Consider the following 24,924-nt stretch of genomic DNA (forward strand, 5'->3'; position numbering starts at 1 on the left):
TTCTGTCTGAGAGCTCTGGGCTTGGCAGATAGGACCTGGGTAGGAGTTTGTGAATTAATGTGGACTGCAGTGAGCCTGTGCAGTAAGAGAGCTCTCACAGCCGTTTTCCTCTATAAACTGTTGTGAAAGACTCTGGAAAGGGAAGGTGGAAAGAATCTATTTTTCTATGGCTTGATATAAATGCTTGTCTACCTCAGGCATGCAGCTATGGAAAAATTAGTGTTGACATTGTGTAAATACAGTTACAACTGTTGAATCTGCAAATAAATATTGTCATGAGAAGGGAAAAAAGTCAGTGGGAAGCTTTGGTCTCTGTTCTCTATCATATTTCTCTTAATCCAAAAGGACTTGTATTTTGAGGATCTGTTATGGATTTGTGTGTGTGTTCCAGAGCAGGTGAACTCAGCAGGTGAAGAATGGTGGGTTTTCAATGAAAAGTCCTAATTTCATCAATGATTCTCCCAAAAAGACAAGCCATACCTTTGATTTAATCTTAAATTGAGCATCCCATTTTCACCTAGAAATGTGAGCTGTGATTTATTTTGAGTAATATTATGTTTTCCCCACAGATGAACGTGAGGCAGTTCAGAAGAAGACCTTCACAAAGTGGGTGAATTCCCACTTGGCTCGTGTGTCCTGCCGAATTACAGACCTGTACACTGACCTTCGAGATGGGAGGATGCTCATCAAACTCCTGGAAGTGCTTTCAGGAGAGAGACTTGTACGTGCTTATTGGTATCCATTCTGGGGGCATTGGGTTGGTTTGGGTGGGGTTTTGTGAATCCTTGTCTCAACTGCAGTATAGGAAATCTGGGTGCTGAGGGTTCAGCACTGAAAATATCTTTTTGTATATTAAAGGAAAAAACAAAAAAAAGAGAGCTCTATTGCTTCAGCTGGATCCAGTCACCAATAAAATGCCTTCCTACTGGCTTCACTGGGAATCAAAGGAAGTCTTCTTCAAAGGTTCCTTGCTGGTAACATGCTGAGTGCTTCCACCAGCATGTTCCCTGCTCCCAAATCTGACAGGCACAGAGTACAAAATGTTCCTGAGCCCCTTAGATCCTTTGGTGGTGGCGAGTTACGTATGCTGTGGGACATTCCTGGGCCCTGTGGGCAGTGGCCCATTTCTCTGTTCACAAACCCTGCACTGGTGCAGGTGTAAGGTCTGGCACATCCCTATTCTCCCTTCCCAGATCATGCCAGGGCTGTGCAGGACAACAACTGGAGAGGGCCACATCACCTTGGGAGGAGCTGGAGGTGTGTTGATTACACCCCACTGCTGAGGAATGTCCCTGAGTGTACTTGATTTTACTCGGATAGATAAGGTTTGGGCTTTCTTTGGTTAGGGGTATATCCAAAATCAATATAAATAAATGGGTCAAATTCTTTCTTTGGGTGTGCTGAGGCACCCTCTTGGTACCAGCACAAGGAGTAGTTAGTAAGAAAGTCCTTGTAGTGGAAAATGCTGCTGCACAAGAGGAAAATTGGGTGCCAGGAAATGGCTGGGTATCAGCTTCTCCTTCAGTTCCTTAAATGATGACGATGCTCTTAACTGCCTAATTTAGAGCAATCTTTTCAAAGAAATACCAGTCTTTATCTAAGACCCAAGGCTGCAGGGGGCTGGGTAATCACTTGTCATCAAGCTCTCCTATTAGTGGAGCTCTGTTGCTTAAGACTGGTTAATGAGTGGAACATATGGCCCAGTGTAGTGTTCGTGTGTGTGTTTTGTGTAGAGGCAGGATCAGAGCTGCCTGAGTGCATCTGGGAGGGCGAGGGAGTTGGCATGTGCACAAAGTGCCTGTGTGGATGGGGTAACAAATCGTGGTGTTCATCAGCTGCAGTTTGCTCTGAGCCCCTCTCTGTCACTGCCAGACTGCTCACCTCAGCAGTGTGTTGAGTTTGAAATGCTCACTGCAGATAGTAGGTATTCCTCACACAGGGATTGTTGAGATGAACATGCCCCATTATTTGAGGGCTGAGATGCCAACTGTATCACCTCTGGTTAAATCTGCCTGTCTGCCTGTCAAAATTTGACTTTCAGCAGCAAATAGGAAGCTCAGAGCAATCCCATGGCTGTGGTTGCACTGTTCATTTCCATATTTCACTCCAGGTTTTGGAAAATGCAAACAAAGCTGGGGCAGCTATGGGATGGGGAGAGGACAGGAGCTTCCTGGAGCCGCACTTGCATCACTGTGTCTGACATTGGCAGCTGCCTGCACCACCACATATTCTTTTTGTAGCTTCCTTATCTGAAGCTGGAGGACAGCAGGCTCTGTTTGAACAGTGCATTCCACCACACCTTCCTCTGCAAACTAGAGTAAACACAATGCACTAAACCTTGAGACAATTACACACACCAAAAGTATTCCAGGAGAATCTTACACACACCAAAAATATTCCAGGAGAACTGCCATGCAGCCTCCACTTGCTGTAGTTCTTCAGGTTTTGGAATTTATTTTAGTCAATATTAGATAGTTTCTGACATCTCCATGGCACTCCAGAGAAATTTGAAGGCAGATCTTATGCAGAAGGCTTAAAATCAAGACAAGAAACATCAAATGGTAAGAAAACAGAAACTAGCATAGGTGAATATCCCATAAACATGGTGTATTTACTGGTGCAGTGGAACAAACAGAAGTTGCTTCCTCTCTTTTGAAACTGGGATTCAGATTCAGGGGCCTGTGGAGCAGAGTCCAGGATTTTGGATGCCGGTCAGGGAAGCAGGGCTGCTCTTTGCCCTCTCACTTTGATTGCAAAACCCTGCATTTTCCAAAATTTGCTGTGATTTTTGTTGATGAAGACCCACAGTCTTTGAGGTGTGTTGGAGAAATTCAGAATGAGAGCAACTGATAACAGCAACACCTACATCTTCCTGACCTTGCTTGTTTGATTCCTAATCTTAGTGTTTAGTCCAGACCTTACAGCATAGTGTCCTCTGCACAGCAGTGTTTGGGAGGAAACTGATAGCATGCAATGCTCTCACTGAACACAGTGGGAAAGAATCCAGCCAGCATGAAAGGATAGTTGTAATTTGGTTTGCATGCACTGTTAACCGGCTTCTCCCAAAGAGAAAAATAAAGCTGGGAATTGTTTTTGACCTATGATTAAGCATTTAGCTCAGTTTCTTCCCTAACCAAATTAAGGATTAGTAAATTCCTTGCAATTTCTGGAGTCTAAAAGGTCAAACCACTTAAGCACATTCTCTGTAGTGAATTCTGTCACATTTTCACTTGGAAAAGAGGAAGGGTTTTGATGTAAAACCAGTTTTCCTGTAATATGTATGTGAGGAATCTGGGTTTGGTACTTTCTTTCCCTCCACTCAGTGTCTGGATCTGTGTTAGCCCGATGAAAGTGCAAGATATGTCTCACTATGCCTCATCCTGAGGCTATGCAGGGGAGTGTAGCAAGCACAGCCACACCTCGAACAAACCAGACTCAGACACCTCTTCCTCTACATAAAACATCTCTGGTGAATGGTTTTGGCTCTGTAACCATGGCAATGGAGCTTCTGAGAGCACAAAATGAGCTTTTTGAATCCTTTTCTGCTCAGTAGTTTGAGGCAATAAAGGTGGTGCAGGTACTGCTTTGGGCAGTGGGAAGGGCTCTGTTAAGGCAGAGGGGACAGGCTGGGGTCTGCCACTGCTGCTGAGAAATGGCCACAGTCACAAGTAATTCCTGAGCCTTGGGAACATCCTTGTGCAGGTGAGCAGGCCTGGGAAGCTGCTTCAGGGCTCCAGGTGTGGCCATGGGCTGAGATAAGCCGTGGGCCAGAGCTGCGGGTGCAGCCAGGCCTCCATGTTCCCTCCTGCCCTGGAACTGCCTCCTACCTGTGTTTTGTTTTGCAAGGTTCAGTCAAGCCTTAGATCCAGCTTTTTATGCTCCTAATGATGGTGCCAGCTAAAGGCTGGGTCCCAGACTGTCCCTGCTGGGTGAGGAATCTCTGGGAGCCTTCAGCCAACCATGTAGCTCTCTCCTGCTGCTTCTGCTCCAGCTGTGGCTCTTCGCACTGGCAGCATTTGGGATGGATGGGGTGTGCACAGGAGGCTGTACATGCAATCTGGGCCTCTTTGGAGGGCCTTTTAAATTCCAAAGCAGAGGGAGTCTCCTGGAAATTCTCCCCCTTGCTGTGAGCGGTGGGTTGATCCTGCATTATTCCCCAGCCTTTGGAGGAGAGCAGACCCAGTCTGAGTGAGGCAGAAGCTGGTGGCCTCAGGGTTTGTGTGTCTCAAAAGGTATCTTCTTGCATGGCTTCCCTCTCCACCATCTCCTGTGGCATAGGCTGTATTTCCAGGGACTGTACCATGGCACTAACTGAAACTCTTCACCTTGAATGCAGGCTGGGGCAAGGATACTGTCTGAGTTTTTTCCATGGCCAATTAATTACATTCACTGCAGAAAACAATGAAATTATGGCAATTAGTAGTTTGGCTGAGTACCTTTGGTGACATCCCAGTACACACTGAATAGGCTATTCAGCTGTAATCCTCATCTGCACAACAAAGTTCCCTTAATTTTATTCAGTATTACAGCAGAATTCTGGATGAGATGACACATTTTTGCAGTTGCACTGGGCCTTCACATAATTGTGTTATATTGGTGTAGCTGATTTTTTAATTAGTATTTTTTCCCATGAAGAAAAATTTGTAATCAATGTCTGTTACTTTCTTACTTTTTTATCTGATTTCCTGACCAAAGAAAAGCAATGCCACTTCCTTCTGGAGGAGATTTACTGACTAGCTAAAATCTGAGTTTGTGAGTGAATATCCTAGAGAGGAAACACAAGGGAAGTAAGCAGGAAAAATCCTTTGAAAGGCAAAAGAAACTGGGGCCATGTGTCCAGCTCAGGTCCAGGATACTGGTTTTTCCACCAGGGGTTTGGTACCTGATTCCATTATCCTGGTGAAAATGGGGCGGAATATCCAATGAGTGGTTTTGTCCCTGGAATTTGAGGAACAATTGCAGCATTACTTCCTGGGAGTGGTGATGCACCAGCCAGAACTGAAAAGTTTACAAGCTCTGATTTTTTCCCCCTCCCATCTACAGTAATAAATATTTTTTTTATTCTTCCTTTTACCTTCTAGCCTAAACCAACTAAAGGAAGGATGCGCATCCATTGCCTGGAGAATGTGGATAAAGCCCTCCAGTTCCTGAAAGAGCAACGAGTGCACCTAGAAAACATGGGATCTCATGATATTGTGGATGGGAATCACAGGCTGACCCTTGGCCTTATTTGGACCATTATCCTGAGATTCCAGGTGGAGTTGTGTGTACACACAGATACATGGATGAGCTTTCCACACCTGTTTGTCACATGCTTCACTGTGCATTTTAGGAGCAGAGTGCTCTCAGGTGCTCCCCTCTGATGGGAGAGAGAAAAGCTTGGGAGCCTGTCAGGATAAATCAGTCTCTGTGGTGCTGCTGACCTGTGATGAGAGTTTCCTGTGGAGAAATTCATATGGTTTTATTTCTAAATCACTAATACATGTGAAGCTCCAGTCTCCACACTAGATCCAGGAGGAAATGCTGCCCTGAGCTGCTCTCCAGCTGGTTATCCATAACCTGGCTGGTTTGGCACTGACATGGATTAAGGGTGCCCACAGGAATTATTTTAGTGTCCCAGCTAAGGCTGGACATTTCTTGTTTTCCAGCAAGTTCCAGATTGGTCTTTGCCCTCAGCTAAAAAAGGCTGGAAAGTCCTTTTGCAGAAAGAACAATACATCCATATAATAAATATATGACTCATAATAAATAGCATAGTAATAAACATTTAATAGCATTAATTTTGGTGTTTCCCAGCATTCCTTTCACCTTTTCCAAAAAGGCATGGTGTTTTCTCAGAGAAATATTGAAATCTTCTATGTTACTTTTAGATCCAAGATATCAGCGTTGAAACTGAGGACAACAAAGAGAAGAAATCTGCTAAAGATGCTTTGCTTTTGTGGTGCCAGATGAAAACAGCTGGGTGAGTGTGGATTAAGTAATTACAGCATTTTGAGTTTTTGTTGAAATAATTTTAAATGGGCAAACTTATATCTTCTTAAGTGGATTTAGAGAGAGGGAATTCAAGACAAATGAGTTGATGTTTACAAGTCAGAAAAGTCTGAATTTATGATGTTATTTCTGGGTGATAAACACACCAATCTGATAATCCATGAATATATATAGTAATATGCTGACTCTTTTTCTCCCTATTCTGAAGAAATAATGACACTTTCATGGGAAACTTAATGTCTTCCTGCTCTGGCTTTTGGTGCCAGAGTGTGCAGCAGAGCTGCACTGGGGATGCTGTATTGATTGCACTCTCCTTGTTTTTGTTCTGCAGGTACCCCAACGTCAATATTCACAACTTTACGACAAGCTGGAGGGATGGGATGGCGTTCAATGCACTGATCCATAAGCACAGGTACATGTGGCTCAGTGTCTGCCCTAGTTTTGCAGCTACCTTGCAGCTTAATTTTAAAAATCTATGAAGAGCAGGAAGTTGAGGAGTTGCTGAGAGTTTTAGAGCAGTTTGCCTTGTTTTGAGCTTTACAGCTCTTGTGATCATTGTGAGCTTGGCTGGGCAGCAGCTTCTCACACCACAAGTCAAAACAGTCTGTGTTTGGTTTCAAGGGCATAAATTACACCTGTGATTATTTGGGTTTGGTTTGGTTCTTGTACCTCAGTGAGTAACCCATGTCCAGGTAAGGAACTGGGGGGCAGGAGTGGGGAAGCACACCCAGAGCAGCCTGGAAGGAAAGGAAATCCCTGCCTGAGGATGGCAAGATATGGTGCCAGGCTGTTTATGGCAAGCTCAGGAGGAGTTAATCCGGATGGATTGCATGCTTCTGTGGGCATGAGGAGAGACTCATGACCACAAGTTTGTTCTTCTCTTCTCCAGGGTCACCTTCCGTGCTGTTAAGCTCTCCCCTTCTTTCTCCCATGGCCAGGTCCTGCTGTGCCATGTGCTGGGCATTGCTTCTTTCCTTTAATGCTGCTGGGAAATGCACAGGGCACATGAAACCTTGGCTGGGTTTTCTAAGGGTTGGAGATTTTAGGTCATTTGAGGGTGGGTGCACTGTGCTTTGGGAAATCTAAAGCATTTTCCATCCTGTCTAGGCCTGATCTGATTGATTTTGACAAACTGAAGAAATCAAATGCACACTACAATCTGCAGAATGCTTTTAACCTTGCAGAGCAGCACCTTGGTCTTACCAAGCTCCTGGACCCTGAGGGTAAGAATTCCAGCAGTTTCAGCACTTAAGGGCTCTTTCCTCCCACCCCTCCATGTCAAAGCACATCTGGCTTTTTGTGTCCAAGAGCAGCTGGATGCTGCTGACTCACCTGGTGATACAGGCAGAGAGGGAAGGAGAGAATATGAGATGTCTCCAGCAGCAAACTGAGCAGCAGTAGCACAAGAGCTCTTAATCCTGTGTTTATTTACTGCCATCTGACAAGTTTGTTGGCCTGGCCATGTGTCCATAAAGTCATTCCAGTCAGATGCTTTATTTACTGCCATCTAACAAGTTTGTTGGCCTGGCCATGTGTCCATAAAGTCATTCCAGTCAGATGCTTCCTTCTGAGAAAGAGGAGCAGAAGAGCAGAGAAGCTTCAGCCTGTGCTTCTGTGGGAGTGTGTGTGCTCCCAGTGCTGGGGCAAGAGCCTTTTGTGTCACAGGGCAGGTGTGATGTGTTTGGGCAAGTTTCTTCTTGCTTATTTTCCAGTGCCTCAGAATTGCTGATAAATATTTTGTTTTCCAGCTGTATCTCTCAGATTCACCTGGACAGACTTAAGTTTGAATTCCTCTCTCCAGATGCCAAGACAGCACTGAAGTTATCAATTAACAGTAGTTCTGTCAACTCACACTGCCACCAGAGGAGTTATTTGGCTGTGCACAAACTGTGGCAAAGTCTGGAACTTGACTGTAAAGCCCAAAGGCCCCAAGTTTTAGCCCCAGTCCACACTGCTGCCAGAATTAATGCAAAGCTGCTCAATTTACTTTTAATTGGGATACCAACCATAGGGGCTGAACTGCCACTGAACCCATCTCTGACTCCCAAAAGTAAACTTGGTGCATTCTGAGCTCTGTTGGTGTAACCCCTGCAGCCTCAGCATGCTGAGATAACTCTGGTTTGGTTTGCAGATATCAGTGTCGATCACCCTGATGAAAAGTCAATCATCACCTATGTGGTGACATATTACCACTACTTCTCCAAGATGAAAGCTTTGGCTGTTGAAGGAAAACGTATTGGAAAGGTCTGTCAGTTTAAATTATAAGTTGTTACAAAGCAGGTGAAATATTTCTGATTTTCTTTTTCCTCTTGGGTGTTAATTTTTTAAGAGTCCACTCTCTGGTAATTTTGATTTTTTTTTGCTTTTGAACATATTTTGAATGTTAAATATTCCCATGTGACTATGAGAAGTAGTTAATTTCCAGCTGCCTCACATTAGAAAACATTTGGCTGGTGATTTATTTTTGCTTGTTCATTTTGCGTCATTGCTACTTTTCCTTTCTCATTAACTGCTCCCCACCCTCGGGGCCCTCTGTCTCCTCTGGAAAAGTCCCTCATTTAAAACATGTGCAATCATTCTCTGTCCTTTGGCAATGTTGCCCCGATCCTTACAGCTGGCAGACTGAACATTAATCTCTATGTGAGCCTCAGCTCTGCCCCTCTATTGCTGTGGGATCTTGGGAATTTAGTGCTAAAAAATGCCAAGCTCTCATTCCTCAGGGATCCCAGCAGTGAGAACTCTGATTCGCAGCTCAAGTCTCCCAGCAGTTTCTTTTATGTGGCTTGTTGGATTTAAATGACTGAAGAGCACTGCCCTTGTGATTCATGTGTGTTGTACTGCTGCTGCAGGTGCTTGACAATGCCATTGAAACAGAGAAAATGATAGAAAAATATGAGTCCCTGGCTTCTGACCTGCTGGAGTGGATTGAGCAAACCATTATCATCCTCAACAATCGCAAATTCGCCAACTCTCTGGTTGGGGTGCAGCAGCAGCTGCAGGCATTCAACACTTACCGCACAGTGGAGAAACCACCCAAGTGAGTTTAATCTCAGCTTAACACAACAGTCAGTGGTCTTGTTGGCTTAGTCGCTCATTGATTTTTTTTTTTTAAAAACAAACATATCCAAGTAATTTTAGTTGTGGCTTAAGAATTTATTTTCCTGAGCAAGCCCAGCTCTCATATTCCTGATTGGTACTCATCAATGTTACTTGGGGTCCATTTGCTTTGTGATGTTCAGTGTGCAGCACCAACAAGAAAAGAGTGTGCCCCACAGGATCTGGGAGTCCTGGAAGTTGTCTCTGCCCTGGGATGCCTGTCTTATCATATAAGTGGTAATAGCGTACTGTGGTAGTACAGTAATGTCACCGCTTGTGCTTTTAATAGCAGTGGATAATACCAAAATGCTGCTATTAAAAGATCCCTACTGCTTATCCAACATGAAGAGGAAGCGTGTCTGGGTTTGTCAAACAGCTCTATTTACTCAAACTGATACAAGAAAAACTGGGCAACTTATTTCTGGAAAGCCTCTTTTAGGATTGTGATATCAAATCTGTTTGTTTTTTTTGTCTAAGTTGAGTTCTAATGAATAATAATTATGACTCAAAACATTACACAGGATCCAGGCTTATTCTAAAATTCCAGACTATTCCCTAATGCCCATAGAGTTTGTTTATTTCCCAGGTGTACAGCACAGGGAAAACAGTGGGAAGAGTTTATTGACTGCAAAGAGTTTTAAATAGAACTTCCATTTCTTGTGCCGATGGAGTGAACTAGGACAGTGTATGTACTAGAATTAAAAAAAAAGCCTTTTCCTGTCCCCCAAGGGGTTTAAATCCAAACACTCAGGCAGCTGACTTCTGTGAAGTTGCTTTTGCTGTCTGGCCCAACTGGCTCCAGGGGAAGCATGGGCTATTTCCATTGCTCCCAGCTTCCACCCAAGATGGAGGTGTTTATGTGAATGCACCATTCACCATGACATTTTAAACAAGTGCTTTATTATAGTTTATTGTAGTCTACTATATTAAATGCTTTATTGAAGTGCTTCCCTGTGAGGGTGGTGAGGCCCTGGTAGAGGTTGCCCAGAGAAACTGTGGCTGCCCCATCCCTGAAAATGCTCCAGACTGGGTGGGACAGGGCTAGGAGAAAGCTGGGAAGGGTACCTGCCCTGGCAGGGGGTGTAACTGGATGTGTTTTAAGGTCTTTTCCAACACAAACCATTTTGTCAATCCATGATTCTATGATTATACCTTAGCAGTACTGAAAGTTTGATTGTAACTCGATTCTCTTGCAAAATTTTGTTTAGATTTACAGAAAAAGGAAACCTGGAAGTGCTGCTTTTTACCATCCAAAGCAAAATGAGAGCCAACAATCAGAAAGTGTACATGCCGAGGGAGGGAAAACTCATCTCTGACATAAATAAGGTAAACTGAGCAGCTCCTCCCCTGTGACTCGGGATATTGCTGTTTTCTCTCAACAACATTTGTTCTTCTCAAAAACATTTGTGATAGCCAGCCTTGTTGTGGGGGCTGTAAGGGATGGATGAGGTCGGGTGACCTTTTCCTGTAGCTTGGACTTACTACCCTGAGCCAGGCCTGGGTTGTCCACAGCATCTGTAGGAGCTTCTTTTCCTGGGGGTGCCAGCTCTGCCTTGCACCTCATGGTCCTGGCTTTTGAAGAGAAGTGACAGAAGGCAGCAGCAGTAGGTGCTGTGCCCTCCCCTTCACCTCTCAGTACCCTGACTGGGCATCATGGATCCCTCTGGGGTCCTCGTTCTCTGCTGCTGCAGCTGGCAGGGCAGGGCTGGGCACAGAAGATTTGACAGGCTCTCTCAAGGATAACAAACGGCTTCAGCCCGGCAGCTTCCTCCTTTGTGTTTGATCATACTTGGCATTCCCAGACCAGCTGTTGTGGGTGTCTGTGGCCTCATCCCAGGGAGAATCAGATTGTTCAGTTCTCCTGGTTGCAGGAGGAATGCCCAAAATAGTTGCGTTTCAGGCAGTTTCACATCTGTTTGGATTTAGATTTAGTTTGTGTTTAATTCAGGGTATTTTTTTTGTCTGTAAGAAGATCTGAAAGGTGATTAGCTGACTTCCAACATGCTTCTAAGAATTCTGATTTTTGTAATATTATCATAATGCATATGAATAACTTGTGTCTTGGGGGTAAAAAAGGACTTGTAAGCACCAAAAGTAACCAAATTCTGCAGTTGTTTTCTTTTCCAAAGTGTAATAAAGACCAACAGTTTTATATTGATTCTGGAGGTGAGGCCATGAATCTCTAATTCCCATTTCCAAAAGGAAGAAGATAGAATCTACTTGTTTGGGAGTAGCACTCAGGAGATTTTATTTTTTTAAATAAACACTTTCTTACACATTCAAGCCAAGTGGTTTCCTTAGGCTTTGTTGGGAAGCGGGGTAAGAAAGGACAAGAGAAAATCCATCTGAGATAAACAACTTGCTCAGAAAATGACTGACTAAATTGAAAACAGATTTTAAGTCATGTGTTTATATTAGCAAACAAGGTGTAGGGCAGGCCAGTGCAAACTGGATTTATGGGCTTTAAATAATTGAACCAGTTTGGTGAAAGTTGCCTGTAGTGACTACAGCCGTGATTTCATGCAAAGGATATGGGATTTATCATAATCTTGTAAGAATGTGTTGCTTAGAAGCTGTGTGTTTTTCCTCCACATCTTCAGGCCTGGGAAAGACTGGAAAAAGCTGAACATGAAAGAGAACTGGCACTGCGAAATGAGCTCATCAGACAAGAGAAACTGGAACAACTTGCACGGAGATTTGATCGCAAAGCAGCTATGAGAGAAACTTGGCTAAGTGAAAATCAACGTCTTGTTTCTCAGGTGCTGCTCTCAGAAATTGTCTGGGTTGGCTAAAATGGTTCCCATGAGTAATTGCAGGATGCAGTTCTTGCAAGGAGAACATTTTCTTCCCTGTGATATCATACTTTACTACAATCTATGCATGTGTATATTTATTTATTGTATTTAGTTACTCAATATTTGTATGTATTGTACATCCTCTCTTTTATACATTTTGAACCTACCAGCCTGTGGTCAGGAGAATTTGATGAGGAAATAACTACTCACAGTCAATATTTTCTTTATCTGAATATTTTGGTGAGTTCAGTGAAATTAGCCCAGGAGTTGATTTTATTGTTTAATATTAGAGGTGATAATATTAGATCAACCCCAGACCAATCCTGATGGCTATGTGATTCTTCCCCCAAAGGCAATGAATAATATCTCTGATTTTCTCAGTGGCTCTTTATTATCAGAGGCATCTCTTATTTTATTTAAAGAAGACACTTGGGAGCATTTTGAGGTCCGGGATTTGCTAACAAGTGTGTTTTGCCAAGTCAGAACTGACAGCAGAGGTTGAGCAGTGAGACTTTTGTCCCTGGCAGCCATTCCTGAAGAAGTGCCTCTGTCTTTGCAGGACAATTTTGGCTTTGACCTCCCAGCAGTGGAGGCTGCCACGAAGAAGCATGAGGCCATTGAGACGGACATCGCGGCGTACGAGGAGCGGGTTCAGGCTGTGGTGGCGGTGGCGAAGGAGCTTGAGACTGAAAACTACCATGATATCAAACGCATCACTGCAAGAAAGGACAACGTTATCCGCCTGTGGGAGTATCTCCTGGAGCTGCTCCGGGCACGGAGACAGAGGCTGGAGATGAACCTTGGGCTGCAGAAGATTTTCCAGGAAATGCTGTACATTATGGACTGGATGGACGAGATGAAGGTGGGTGGAAGTACTTTGAGAATGCAGACCAAATATTGCTTAGAGATGTACGTGTCCCTTTCTGTCAAGATTCATTTTGCCTCTCTGGTTTAGTAGACAGACCCAGAAGATCCACATTCAAGAGCAGTGAACAAATTCCTTATGATTTGTTAACAATAAAGATGTTTCCATGTTAAGTAAAAAGAACAAGTTCACTCCTATAAAAAGCTGCTTTCCAACTTCATGTCTGTCTCATAGAGCCCAGAAGTTTTTGTCACAGTGCTTGGGTAAAGATGACAGATTTGGTAAAAGGAAATTAAATAATCTCTCTCTGTCATGATTTACATGGGGAGCAAGTCACCTCTTCACCTCTCTGCTTTGAAAAGCTTGAATTTCTTCCTGTCTGTTCTCCTGGGATCTGGGACGGGAAAGGACCACAACTTGTCCATCAGCCAGCAGAACTTGGAAGCTGTTGGAGGAAAGAAACAGCTCAGCAGGAGCTCACAGCACCTGGGCTGAGTGCTGCTCCTTGGCCCTGCTGAGTTAACTCAGCCTCTCAGCATCCTAGACTGAAAATTCATTCAAGAGCAGTCAAGTTCTTCTTGGTTGCCAGTGATTTCAAAAATACTGGCTCAAATTTGTATCAGCCATGTCTCTACATTTGAAATTTCTGTCCTTATGAGCCTGGAGTTCCTTTGAACTAATGTACCAACAGATAACAGTTCTGGAGTCCCAAAGAAGCAAATAGCTTATGGCCTTCAGCCTATTTTACTTGTCTTTCTCATTTTGTTCAGGTGCTTTTGCTGTCCCAAGACTATGGCAAACATTTGTTGGGAGTTGAAGACCTGCTGCAGAAACACGCTCTGGTGGAAGCTGACATTGCTATTCAGGCTGAAAGAGTGAGAGGGGTCAATGCCTCTGCTCAGAAGTTTGCCACTGATGGAGAAGGTAACCAGCATCCAACATACCCCTTTTGTCTTAATCACCTATGAAACTATCTGTGAGACTAATTAGTTCTGCTAAATTCCCCACCAGAATGAGAGAATCCAGCTCCATTTGTTCCTTCTGTACTCAGCATTTCAATGATTCATTTGTCCAGAATTGAGTGTGGCATTGTGCCTTGCATGGGATGTCACACTCCTCACCAGCAGCTGCTGTGACTTTGTAGAAGTCACCATGGTTCCCCATGCTGTTTTCCTAATGCAAATATTTACATAGATTGTTGGACCCAGTCTAATGATGTCCCGATTTATCCTAAAAGGAAGAAATTCCCTAGAACCCAGTGCTGTTAACAGAGCAGATGACATCCATTTTGTGCAGTTGTGTATAAATCTGAATTCAGTGAATTTTGTCTCACTGGAAACAATCATGAATATCTTTCATTTTGGGATTTTTTTTGTCTTTTGGAAAGAATAGTGTTTTCTGATCTGTGTTATTGTGTGGTGGAGCTTGAACACTTCCCACTCACTTTCCTTAGGCTAACTATGGATTCTTTAATGTAAACCTTGTAGCTGGTACATGCAGGTATTCAGAGTTCTGTGTGTGTCCCAGCTGTGGGGATGGGAGCGAGTGAGCCCAGGTGGTAACACACGTTCTCTGTCTGAGCAGGTTACAAGCCCTGTGACCCGCAGGTGATCAGGGACCGTGTGGCTCACATGGAGTTCTGCTACCAGGAGCTCTGCCAGCTTGCAGCTGAGCGCCGTGCACGCCTTGAGGAGTCCCGGCGCCTCTGGAAATTCTTCTGGGAAATGGCTGAAGAGGAGGGCTGGATCAGGGAGAAGGAGCAGATTCTGTCATCTGATGACTATGGGAAGGACCTAACCAGCGTTGTCCGACTCTTGAGTAAACACAAGGCATTTGAGGATGAGATGAGTGGCCGCAGTGGCCACTTCCAGCAGGCGATAAAAGAAGGTGAAGACATGATTGCGGAAGAGCATTTTGGGTCTGAGAAGATCAGAGAAAGAATTAAGGATATCCGAGAGCAGTGGGCTAACCTGGAGCAGTTATCTGCCATTAGGAAGAAACGACTGGAGGAAGCCTCTCTCCTTCACCAGTTCCAGGCTGATGCTGATGACATTGATGCATGGATGTTGGACATCCTCAAGATTGTCTCCAGTAATGATGTTGGCCATGATGAATATTCCACTCAGTCCTTGGTTAAGAAGCACAAAGATGTGGCTGAAGAGATTGCGAGCTACCGGCCGACCATTGACTCTCTTCATGAGCAGGCCAAGGCTCTGCCACAGGAGCACGCGGAGTCTCCAGATGTGCAGGGCAGGTTGTCCGGAATTGAGGAGAGATACAAAGAGGTTGCTGAGCTGACCCGGCTGCGTAAACAGGCCCTGCAGGATACCCTCGCTCTCTATAAGATGTTCAGTGAGGCAGATGCTTGTGAGCTTTGGATCGATGAAAAGGAGAAGTGGCTGAATAATATGCAGATTCCAGAGAAGCTGGAGGACCTGGAAGTGATCCAGCACAGGTGAAAATGCCTTTACCAGGAAGTTTGGGGAATACTGGGTGGAAGTGTTTTACCCCAGCTACCTTTCTCAGCTTGCAGATTCTTTAATGTCTGGGGGATCTTGCATTTGTTTGTTTTCACCCACTCCAGGTTTGAAAGCTTGGAGCCAGAAATGAACAACCAGGCATCCCGTGTGGCTGTGGTGAACCAGATTGCCAGGCAGCTGATGCACAGTGGCCACCCCGGGGAGAAGATCAAAGCACAGCAAGATAAACTCAACACAAGGTAAGTGAAAGCCTCGTGCTCAGGAACATCACACCAGCTGGAACAAGTATGGTGGGGTCATTTGTTTGTCTTAAGTAGGCTTTTTTAAGATATTCTGATGCTGTTACCTGAAGTATCTCTAAGGCTTCAAAAGGAAAGAGTTGTGCCTTTCAAATACTTGATTATCAGGTGGAGTTTTGCTCTTGACTTAATCAGGCCCTGAGTGTGTCAGCGCCTTGATTTGAGAGCTGGAAATTTGCTGTAATAATTACTATGACAAAAAAGAAATCAATATCGTTTTGTGTAAACTCCTGCATTTTTCATCTTCAGAATAAACCAAGGGAGTATGGAAAGTTGGTGTAACTGCCAATTTTTCACTTAAGGAAAAATGATACTCAGTGTGCTGATACTTGTCACATTCTAATATGCACCATATCTGGGTTAATGATTGCTTTGCTAGAAATACTGATGGTGTGGGAAGGACTAAGGAAACCCTGAGTAGCTGGGTTTACCAAGCTGCTGAGAGCAGCTGCTTACTCAGAAATGCTGCCACATCTTTTTCCCACAAATCTCAATTTCTCTGTTCTCCTCTCCTCACACATTTCAGGTGGAGCCAGTTCAGAGAACTGGTAGATAGGAAGAAGGATGCTCTGCTCTCTGCTCTTAGTATCCAGAACTACCATCTTGAATGTAATGAAACCAAATCCTGGATCAGAGAAAAGACTAAAGTGATTGAATCCACACAAGACCTGGGTAACGACCTGGCTGGAGTGATGGCCTTGCAGAGGAAGCTGACGGGCATGGAACGGGACCTGGTGGCCATTGAAGCCAAGCTCAGTGACCTGCAAAAGGAGGCAGAGAAGCTGGAGTCGGAGCATCCTGACCAGGCACAAGCCATCCTTTCACGGCTTGCAGAGATCAATGATGTGTGGGAAGAAATGAAGACCACGCTGAAGAACCGGGAAGAGTCCCTGGGAGAGGCCAGCAAGCTGCAGCAGTTCCTGAGAGATCTGGATGACTTCCAGTCCTGGCTCTCCAGAACACAGACTGCAATTGCCTCCGAAGATATGCCCAACACCTTGACAGAGGCTGAGAAGCTGCTCACTCAGCACGAGAATATCAAGAATGAAATCAACAACTACGAGGAAGATTATCAGAAGATGAGGGACATGGGTGAGATGGTGACACAAGGGCAAACTGACGCTCAGTACATGTTCCTACGCCAGCGCCTACAGGCTTTGGACACTGGATGGAATGAGCTTCACAAAATGTGGGAGAACAGGCAAAATCTCCTTTCCCAGTCTCATGCCTACCAGCTGTTTCTCAGAGATACCAAGCAAGCAGAAGCTTTCCTTAATAATCAGGCAAGTGGTCAAGATATACCTGACTTCATTTCTACAGGTTGGCATTGTGTACTGCAAGCAATTAACAGACAAAAATCTGTTGGCAGGAGAGCCACAAGCAGACAAATTGCCCTTTTCTAACTGTATTTTACTTCAAACAGTTCTTGTGAGGTGTCTGTTGTTGGAGCAGCAGCATAGCCTGAGTGTAACAATTTTCTCTCTGATTTCTTTAATCCCAGGAGTATGTTCTGGCGCACACGGAAATGCCAACCACCTTGGAAGGAGCAGAAGCTGCTATTAAAAAGCAGGAGGATTTCATGACCACCATGGATGCCAATGAAGAAAAGATCAATGCAGTTGTGGAGACGGGCAGGAGGCTCGTTAGTGATGGGAACATTAACTCTGATAAGATCCAGGAGAAAGTGGACTCTATTGATGACAGGTAAGGACAGAATGATGGTGCAATGTAGCTGTTCCTCCTTTAATACTGTTCTCTAAGAGATGCCCTCTTACCAGGATTCAAAGGCAAAGTAACAGCTTAGAAAATGTGTGTTCCAGACTGTTTTCTTTGTCTCATGGAAAAATAGGAACTATCATGTTTCAAGAATGTGCCAGGCTAATCTTAATTAAACAATACCTTTCCCACTTTCTAGAGGCTTGGTAGCTAATGAGCTCCCTACCCAGAATTTGGTTGTTTGAGTGTTGCCGTGTAGTTCTTGGAGTATGAGTAGACTTGATGCTCTGGTGGGAGCTGTAGCAGTTGGCTATGTCTGGTTCCAGAAGTCTTAGTTTCCTCTGTTACCCCTGAGCTGGTGTAATTACAATAACTTATTCCTGTCCTTCTGGAGAAGGAATGTGGTTCTTCAAGGGTGTAATTAGCATTACATCTACCCCACCCACTCGTCTTTGATCACCTCTTCCAGCTTGTCTGGTCCCACTGAGATCAAGTTAGGAAGCACTAGTACAAGTGTGTCTTTCATCCCAGAACAAGTCCTTTGCTTTCTGTCTCTGGCCATGGCACAGATGCTATAAAACATTAAAAGTTTCTTTTTCTTTGAAACCCAAAGAAACATCCGTTTTAATGGCTGTTGTTCTTTCTGCTTTTGGTTTGGATAACAGTGGAGTCTTTCAAGGCACTGTGAGTGTCAGAACACAGCAGTGAGCTGTGAAAGGTCACTGATGACCCTCCCATCAGACTTCCATCCCCCCACAGCTGGTAAGCTCAGGTTCTCCTGGTGCCTTCATCTCCAAGGAGAAACTGAACTGAAGTAGTTCAGAAAATGTACCTTTCCTGTTTGGGCAGAGACGTCCCACTGTGTGTGCACCCACTTTAGCCATGCATCACGGCTTCAGGAAAGGCAGCTCTTCCTGTTCCCAGAGCTTGCTGAGGGTCTCTGAAAGCTGAACCCCCAGGCTACCCCATGTTTCCATTCTCTCTGTCTCACCATCTTGGCTCTAGATCCCAGAGAGGAGCTGCAAAGGCCAGGAAGAGGATATTATATGAAAACTATCAAAGGGACAACTAGGATAGTGATTTTCCTTATTTACCCTTTCTAAGAGCCCTCTACTCCAAGTTTTCCCATCCACTTAGGAAAGCAAGAGAGCTTGATCCCGGCCTTCTAGTCAGGTGTCCTCTTTCTGCAGCTTTTGGAATTAAAAGAAAGCATCCAAATGGCCAGCTGCATCTTGCAGCCCTGTCTGAAGTGGCTGGAGTGGGAGACAGCTTCAGCCCATGTCCTGTGTGCTCTGCAGAGGCTCCGGTGGCTGTCACCCCAGTGCAGCTGCACCTCTATGCCCTGTTGTCCCTGCTGTCCTGCCCAGGGGACATGTGCTGGAGCTCCTACTGGAACTGAGCATTTCCTCAATTCCAAAGCTATTTATGCCGAGTGCTGCAAAAACCATCCGGTGCGCTGCTATCCAGGAAATCCGTGTGCTTGCTCCCCGAGTTTGGGGGGCTGATAAGCCTCCAGAACAAAGCCTTGGGGCTGCGTGCACTGGGAGGGGTAGCAAAGGAAGCCTCTTTGCTTTCACAAAAAGTAGCTCTCCCAGCTGAGCTCCACCTGGATGTTTAACAAAGGACCAAAACAAACAAGCACAAACATGTGCAGTGGCTCCATACTTCCCATAGGGAGTTCTTTGTAGTTTCTGGTATTGTTCAGAGTGGGTTTTACAGTGGTGCTTTTGAGCTGTTCCTAAGGAGATCCCACTTGCCCTGGTGCAGCAGACAGGCCCTGCCCTGGGATGGTTCCCATCTCAATAGGGATGGCACATGGAGGATGAAAGTGTAATAGGAAAGAAACACTTCAGCACAACCTTTTAGTGCAGTTCACAAACAAGAATGAATGAGCGTAAGGACATGGAGTAAGAGTAGGGGAAGGTAGGTTTGCATCAAGCTATTACCAACTAGCTTTTCCAGCTGGGAAAGAAGCTGATCTCCCTGTGCAGCTTTCCCTGCTTGGGTGACTTCTGCTGCTCTGAAGCATTTTCTCCTCCATTTTCTCTTGGAAGAATGTTGGAAGAGTGCCCCTCTTCATGTGCCTGCTCATGGCCTCTGATTCTGCAAGGGAGATTTAGTCTAAAGACAGTGGCAGATCTGGCAGAAGTTGTGATTTGAGCCTGTTTTACACCAACTTTTGTATTTGTGCAACTTTCTGCTCAACAGAGAACAGAAGTAAGTTTTGTTCTTGCCCATTCAGAAGGGAGAGTGCTTTGTTTGCTGGAGCAATGAAAGAAGCTAAAACTGCCTTTCATGTATCTCAAGATTCTTAGCAGTCAGCTGCATTCACACCATGTGTAAGATTTATTATTTCTGCACAGGCTTTGAAACCCACAGGCTTACAGTTAAACCACAAGTGGTTTTGTCAGTTTTCAGCACTGTCAGCATTCTCAGAGGCCTCTGGGAGTCAACTTGGGGACACCGGGCAAATTCTGGACTAAGTTGTGTCAGACACCTCCTTGTGCTGAACAGATCTTACACTTATAGTGTAAGTCCTATGTGTGATACAGAATTCAAAGCCATTCTGAGTAACTGGAATCTGCAGAGCAAACTATTCTTCCACAAACTGTTCTGGCATATTAGTAAGAAGCAGTCACTGACAATCTTAAGCGTGAATTCTTTAAAAGAATTTAGGAATATCTGAATAAGGAGTTATTTATATTTAGGTACAGCTAGTCTGGAGCAGAAGAACAGACTAAATAACTTCTTAAAATCCTTTATTCCCATTAAAAAGTCAGTGACGAAAACACAGGAATTCCTGTCTGTTCCAGCATTGCCCATCCTCAAAATGTTTCTACTTTGTTATGGTTTAGCCCTGTTCTTCAGAGAAAACTCATTGTCCAGTCTCACTCCAGGTCATCTTGAACAAAACAACCTTGTACAGTTACATAGCTCTAAGCACCAAAGATTGTATTTGTTATGCTATGGTATCATCTGTTTGATATCCCTGCATGGTTTCCTTCAAAGACCTTCTAGTCAGTATTTTCAACACTCCATGGGAGATATTTTTATTAGTTTTTTAAAATTTGGATTTTTTCAATATAAGAACTTTTGTACTTTTCTTAAAACTATTCAAGTGCCATGAAAATTCTCCTTTAAACTTCACAGCTCGTGTCCTTTCTGGAATACTTGAGTCTGTAATGTAATCTAGCCTTGAATCTCTGAAATCAGCCTGATAAAATCACCCAAGCAGTTCTATGCTTCATTTTAACAACCCGAGTAATGAAGTGTGTTTGCCCAGGCATATAAAAGCCAGCCAAGAAAGAGTGGAATTAAACCCAGGGATGTTTGCCTCATTAGAGAGGTTTTTCCTAAGGCACAGTTTGTGTCTTTTCCTTTGTGTTCCCTCTGTCAAGACTTCAGCCTCACCTGGGCTTGGACTTCAGGCTGTTGCTTTGATGGCTACACGTGTCTTCCTTGCCATGCAATCTATAAATCATTTTCTTGACTATACCTACAGAGATGCTGCTTACCTGGTTGATTGAAGGCAGCTGTTGAGGCCAAAGAGAAACAAACTGTAGCCCTCTAAAGGGTTTTCTCCTATTCTTTTGCTTACAGACCTTTTTTGTTTTTATAGAAAATGTATCTCCCAAGTATTCCTTGTGTTTCTGAAGTCACTAAATTGGTGCCAGAGAGTTTGCTGTGCTAACTTACTGCAGATCAGGAAAAGTGGCGTCATAATCCAGTTGTCATCAACATGTGATTTATGGTCTTCTGGAGTATCATGAGTCTCTGGAGATCTCCACTGACATGGATTTATTAAGCTTTTGCCAGCATGTGCTGAGCTCATTTTATAAATTGCCACCCTTTAAAATTATTTCCAACTCTCAATCCGTGTTTATCTTATTGCAAATGGCAGCGATATTTCACTTTAAACCCCCATACAGTGCAATATGAATAAGCCTAGCACAACGAGCAGTAAATAAAATTGTCTTCTTTACTCTGTCTCTTCTTTGTAAATTGCCTCATAAATAATGAAAGGATGGAAGGATGGGGATAACTATTCCAAGTTAAGCATTTTTAAAAACATGCCCAGAGGTACCCTGGGAATCAGCCCCATCCCATTTGAAGGACCCACCACAGCCTTTGGGACTGCCAGCATTACTCATGCTTCAAGGGGCAAATGGTGATTAATCAAATTAAGGCTTCTGGATTAACCTTTCCTTTTCTTCTGGCTGCTCTTAAACACTCTAAAAAATATGTTCCAAGTGTATAAAGCTTCTGTGTGCAGAACCACACGTGCTGCATGTGGTTAAACAAAACCTTGGGAAAGTTCTGTGGCCCAGCTCAGCTTTGTGTGGGACAAGGAGGTGCTGAAGGTATTTTACAAAGAGCATTCCGGCAGGTGCACCCTGCAAGGGCTGCACAACATCATCTTACTGTTGCAATTTGCAGTTTTCTTATGTATTTTGGCAAACAGCCTGAACTGTCCTGTGGGCTTAAAATGAGTGGGCCAATTTCTGTCCATAGCATGTTGTGAAACCCTGCTGACTTCAGAATGTTCTCTGTGTATTTAACAGGTTACAAAAACAAGGAGATGCCTAATTTCAGCAAGCCCATTAAATAATACACTCCAAAATGTCCTTTGAAAGGCAGCAAAAGACACACACCACAAACTAACCAGCACCTGTAATCAAAAGAGGTTCTAGAAATCAACAGTTTTCATGAAATGCCTATTTCATTTCCTTTCTCTATTGTTTTTTTTTCTGACCAGACATAGGAAGAACCGTGAAGCGGCCAGTGAACTTTTGATGAGACTGAAAGATAACAGGGATCTCCAGAAGTTTCTTCAGGATTGCCAAGAGGTAAATCATGCCCTTTCACTTTTATTGCTGAAAGCTGCATCCTGCAGAAGAGCATTCTTACTCCATATTTTATGAGGGCTGGAATGCTCACTCATCCAGTAGTGTTTAGTGTGGAGTAAACATAAAAAAACCCATGACCATACCACTGCAAAAAAGAATGTTTTTTCTTTTCTCATGAATCAGATTTTCTTTTGTCATATATGCTAAAGACATAGAAAACTGTCAAAAACAGTGAAGATTTTCTGCTGTGATATAGATTATAATCATGTGAAGTATAGTGGGATTTGCAGTGTACTTACTAAGAGTTTTGTCTACAGTTGTAACAGATGTATGTGGCCTGATGCAGGGGATTTCAAGTGATTTCTAGCAAACATTAGTCAGAAGAATAGGAGGTTAAGAATAAAAAAGGAACAAGATTAAGCTGTGTCATTTATGTGTGATTTACCTGATAGTTTTCATGAGTTTAAAATTTTTAAGTATTATAACATTTGAAAAAATAAATTCTTTACAGATTTTTCTAATCACTTACATGGATTGTTTACACTGAAGACAACTTTTTAAAGTTTAGAATACTCTTGTTCCTAGCACAAAGAATTAATCAAGTAATTTTCAGGTTATTTCATGGAGTACTGGCAGATAATAAAGAGCTTTGCCTGTGAGGTTTTGATCAGAAACTGGGGAAGTGATATTTGCTGCTTGGTTGCCTGGATTCAATCTGTTTACTAGCATTGCATAAGCTGTCCATGAGCTTGCCTTCAATTGCTCCTTCCTTGGAAGTTAAAACATGACAGATTAGCAAAAAATCTGCTGTTATTAGCAGCAGCTTCTTCCTTCCTCTGTGGCAGCTCTGGTACAAAGATCCCCTGGCTCTCAGGGCTCTCCTGGCCTCACTGTCAGTGGGGGTGTGTTCCCTAGGATCTGGTTATTCCCCCTATATCACTGGAAGAAAAAGGAAAGCATAAAAGCTCTAGTGTTGGCTGCCTGAATGTCTTTCTTCTCCCTTGTTTCTCTCCAGACACTAAAACATAGATGTCTCAACTGCACAGTTCAAAGACAAACTTACAATTACCCAAATGTCAGGGATTTCTCCAATTCTCTTTGAGAGGACATAACTTTGGGATAACTGAAGGACTGTTTCCTGAGAAAACTTAAAATTTACGTCAATGTGGGGCCTGCTGACACCTCTGTTGGGCTGGAGGGTTTGTGATGAAGCAGCACTGTCCTGTGGGGTGGAAGGGAGCCAAGGCAACACCTCCCCCCTTGGCTCTTCCCTAGCACTGCCTGTGAAGCTGGGAATTGTTAAGGAACAGCTTTGAGTCAGTCCCCATTTCACCCAGCAATGATCCTTTGGCCTTCCTGCCTGCTGCTGCCTTAGGGGCAGTTTCCCATCTGTGTGTAACCTGAGGAAAGGCAGAGTGTTTTCTGCAGCCCTTCCATTCCTAGGGCAGCCACATTGTCACTGTTGCCCCTCACTGAGGTGTTTAAGAGTGTGGCCTCCTACCCCTCGCTCCTTCCTGCAGAGCTGGGGAGGAGGGTCAGTGGCACTCCTGAGCAGTGGGATAATGCTCCTCACAGCAGCCCAGCAGTGACAAACCCCCTCTGGGGTCACAGGTGAGGGAAAACAGCAGATTTTGTTGTTGTCAGGAGTCAGAAACACTGTCACAGGTTAGTCCTGGAGCTCTGCTTTTCTGGCTGTTTCTTGCACTCATCAATATGAATGTGTAAAATAAATTTGCTGAGTGAGTGAAATAGTGACAGCAGAAAATCCTAACTGGAGGAGATGTGATAAATGTTGCCATTTAGTTTTCTTTGACTTCCTGCTCTTTCTCAGCTCACCTTGGAGGGAGGAGTTTACAGCTGATCTTCCTTCTGAGTGCTTGGAAGTCCTAGTAGTGTCTGGACTCATTTCTCCAGGGGCATGGTGAAAGCTCTTGACAACACTCTGCACTCTGAAGTTTCTTTCCCCGAGTGTGCTGGCAGGATTTACCATGTGAGCCTCCCTGCAGGATGGGCTGGCAGCTTGGCTCTTGGCACAGTCTGGGAAGTGCTGCAGCATTCAAAGCCCTTTCCACTTGCCTTGCTGCTGCCTCAGGCTCACAAGGATTTGTCTCTGCATTTCCCTTCCTTCTGCCACTGCAGAGTGGCAGCCAAGAGCAGGAACAGGGTCTTGTGTATGGGTGCAAAGGATGGGAGGAAGACCCATCCTCTCCTGGCCTTAACAATTTCTGGAGAAATAAATACTCCAAGTGTGATTTTGAGGCAATTTAGGGAGCTGTATTATTTTCTGAAAATCTACTTTCACACTCAAGGTACTGATTTTTAGTGCCTATAGTGGTTGCAAAACTCAGATTTTAGCAGTGAGCCCTTAAATACTTTATCTGCATTTCTGTGCTCTGAGGGGCTTATCTCAACAGGCCCTGGCTGTGAACCACATGTTGCCCCTGTCTTGCCTTCCCCCAGCTGGTAACAGGAATCATCCAGCCTCTCCTTGGGAAGCACTTTTAAATCTCCAGAAGCCTTAATGCTGTGGCTGAGTAAAAGCAAGCAGTAAAAGCCAAGCAGTGCAATTTGCAGAGCAGCTGTCTCCTCCCCAGAAAGACAGGAGTAAAACCACTAATTCTGGGTTATATCTTAATCTCCATGTAGACTTTGACTGTTTATCAGCACAGTAGCCTGTTCTAATGCAACCTTCTACCTACAGAGCTCTTCACTAACATGAGCATTTTTCTGTTTAGACTTGATGGGAAGATCCAATGAGGAGTTTCTCTGATTGCTCTGATAAGTTTTTCTTTTTTGGGGAGAAGCGCATTTAAGGGACAATTGAAATTTTAAGGG

General features: G+C 44.1%; 1 protein-coding gene across 12 annotated transcripts in view; it reads left to right on the top strand.

Annotated features, from left to right (window-relative positions):
• Positions 1–24,924, top strand: part of SPTBN1 (spectrin beta, non-erythrocytic 1) — a 114,401-nt gene that overhangs the window by 66,613 nt on the left and 22,864 nt on the right. For all 12 annotated transcript variants that reach the window (XM_077781999.2, XM_021537672.3, XM_021537674.3 and 9 more), the window contains 16 exons: positions 570–721; positions 5,082–5,255; positions 5,871–5,962; positions 6,323–6,403; positions 7,099–7,214; positions 8,123–8,235; positions 8,841–9,028; positions 10,296–10,413; positions 11,688–11,846; positions 12,442–12,744; positions 13,518–13,671; positions 14,332–15,202; positions 15,332–15,466; positions 16,053–16,809; positions 17,028–17,230; positions 21,999–22,089. In XM_077781999.2, the coding sequence (XP_077638125.1) occupies positions 570–721; positions 5,082–5,255; positions 5,871–5,962; positions 6,323–6,403; positions 7,099–7,214; positions 8,123–8,235; positions 8,841–9,028; positions 10,296–10,413; positions 11,688–11,846; positions 12,442–12,744; positions 13,518–13,671; positions 14,332–15,202; positions 15,332–15,466; positions 16,053–16,809; positions 17,028–17,230; positions 21,999–22,089 (3,707 nt within the window). The remainder of the gene's footprint in view (positions 1–569; positions 722–5,081; positions 5,256–5,870; positions 5,963–6,322; positions 6,404–7,098; positions 7,215–8,122; positions 8,236–8,840; positions 9,029–10,295; positions 10,414–11,687; positions 11,847–12,441; positions 12,745–13,517; positions 13,672–14,331; positions 15,203–15,331; positions 15,467–16,052; positions 16,810–17,027; positions 17,231–21,998; positions 22,090–24,924) is intronic.

Source organism: Lonchura striata, chromosome 3 (assembly GCF_050655825.1).
Source record: "Lonchura striata isolate lonStrDom1 chromosome 3, ASM5065582v1, whole genome shotgun sequence".
In the NCBI taxonomy this organism is placed as follows: domain Eukaryota; kingdom Metazoa; phylum Chordata; class Aves; order Passeriformes; family Estrildidae; genus Lonchura; species Lonchura striata.